Genomic DNA, 1,792 nt, shown 5'->3' on the forward strand with positions numbered 1-1,792 from the left:
GAAGCTCCGGGGCGGGGCCGCGGGCCGGGGCGGGGCCAGAGGCGTAAACGCGCGTGAGGTTGGGGGAGGGCGGGGACGAGGGCGGGGCGTACGTGTGGCTGAGGATGGGGTGTGAGTGGGTGAGCCTGGGGGGGCGGGGCGGGGGCGGGGCGAGAGGCGGGCGGGGGGGCGAGCTTGGGAGTAAGGCGTGGGCGGGGCGACGGCAAAACTGGGGGCGGGGCGAACTCGGGGGGCAGTTGCACCGGGCGCGAGGAGGTCGGAGCGAGAGTGGTGAGATGGGGCGGAGTGCAGACGAGGGAGGACAGCATAGGGGTGAGCCCTGGCTGCGGGGAGCAGCCAAACAGGCCTGGGCCTTCTGTCTTCGTGAGGTGGCTGGCCACTCTGAGGCCTTGGCAGTCACTGGGACCCGTCACACCGGGCTCGCTCGCGGGAGGCGAGGGCGCCGTGGCCCGCCCTGGAGCAGGGAAGGCAGCGGACTCTGGATTCTCTCCCGCAGCCCTGAGCTCACAGAAGGCCCACTGGGCCTCCGCCTCTCTCCTCCCCAGATCCGGGTCTTCCTCAAGCAACTCAAGGGCCGCGTGGTGCGGGAGGCCATTCAGCGGTCACATCCAGGTGGCCCGCAAGGTTCAAGGCGCCGGGCGGCCCAGACCCCAGCCCCCATAGAGGTGAGGCGGGTGGGCAGAACAAGGCTGGGTGGGAACCGAAGGGATAACCTCTCAGGGCATCTCCAGGAGGAGCAGGGTGGGGAACCCTGTGGGCTGATCCCTGGGCTGACCACGTACCTCTTGGCTTCACTCAGGTGTGGATGGATCTGGCCGAGAAGATAACAGGCCCTCTGGAGGAATCCCTGACAGCAGCTTTCTCACAGGTAGAGCAATCCCCTGGGCAGGCTGGGCGTGTCCTAGGGGACAGGGTCATACATATGAGTCCAAAGAAGGTGGACCTGGGTAGTGGGTCCTTCGTCTTGCCGGCTCTGTGACCTCCAACCCGTCCCTGTACACCCTGAGTCTCAGTATCTCTGGCTCTGAGGCCATCTCCTGTCTGAGCTGCCGTCTCGGGGTGGCAGGGAGGATTTGGTAAAAGGATAGAGATGGACTCCACTCTACATGGTGGGAGTGGAAGGACTGCCACCCCTACCTCCCCGAACCCTCTGCCTGCCAGGTACTTACCATCGCGGCCACGGAACCTGCCAGCCTCCTGCACTCCAAGCCTCCCAAACCCACGCGAGCCCGTGGGAAGCTGCTGCTCCTGAGTGTCCCTGGAAGACAGGAGGACCCCGCCCCGGAGACCCCCGCCCCCGGCCCTGAGACTCGTGGCTCTGCCCTTGAGGCTTCTGGCCCCGCCCTCAAGGCTTCTGGCCCCGCCCCTGAGACCCCTGGTCCTGACCCTGAGGTACCTTCCGGGTCCCTGGCTGGCCCCTCCGCTGCCGGAGACTTCACTGTGGACTTTGAGAAGATCTACAAGTACCTGTCCTCCTCCTCCCGCAGTGGCCCCAGTCCTGAGCTCTCGGCAGCTGGTGAGAGGGTATGGGGCAGAGGGCTTGGGGGTCTTAGGCAGCAGGCCCGGCTCTCCCCTCACCCCTCTTCCTCCGTCTGTCACTAGAGTCGGCTGTGGTCCTTGACCTGCTCCTGTTGCTGCCGGAGGAGCTGCCCCGCCTGCCGTGCACAGCCCTGGTTGAGCACATGACGGAGACATACCGACGCCTGACAGCCCCCGAGCCCAGCCTCGCTGGACAGAGCCCGGGGCCTGGGGCTGAGGGTGGTGAGACTGGCTCCAGGGGGCCGGAGGAGTC

General features: G+C 67.0%; 1 protein-coding gene across 1 annotated transcript in view; it reads left to right on the plus strand.

The window, feature by feature from the left end:
- The window catches only part of SNAPC2 (small nuclear RNA activating complex polypeptide 2), a gene marked incomplete at its 3' end in the record, with an annotated part of 2,132 nt that extends 343 nt beyond the window's left edge, over window positions 1-1,789 (plus strand). The window contains exons 2-5 of the mRNA XM_008049745.2: window positions 546-665; window positions 800-868; window positions 1,162-1,516; window positions 1,603-1,789. Of these exons, the coding sequence (XP_008047936.1) occupies window positions 546-665; window positions 800-868; window positions 1,162-1,516; window positions 1,603-1,789 (731 nt within the window). The remainder of the gene's footprint in view (window positions 1-545; window positions 666-799; window positions 869-1,161; window positions 1,517-1,602) is intronic.
- Window positions 1,790-1,792: the final 3 nt, after the last annotated feature.

The sequence above is a fragment of the Carlito syrichta genome, unplaced genomic scaffold, assembly GCF_000164805.1.
Source record: "Carlito syrichta isolate Samal-C Ts95f unplaced genomic scaffold, Tarsius_syrichta-2.0.1 Scaffold136374, whole genome shotgun sequence".
Classification (NCBI taxonomy): domain Eukaryota; kingdom Metazoa; phylum Chordata; class Mammalia; order Primates; family Tarsiidae; genus Carlito; species Carlito syrichta.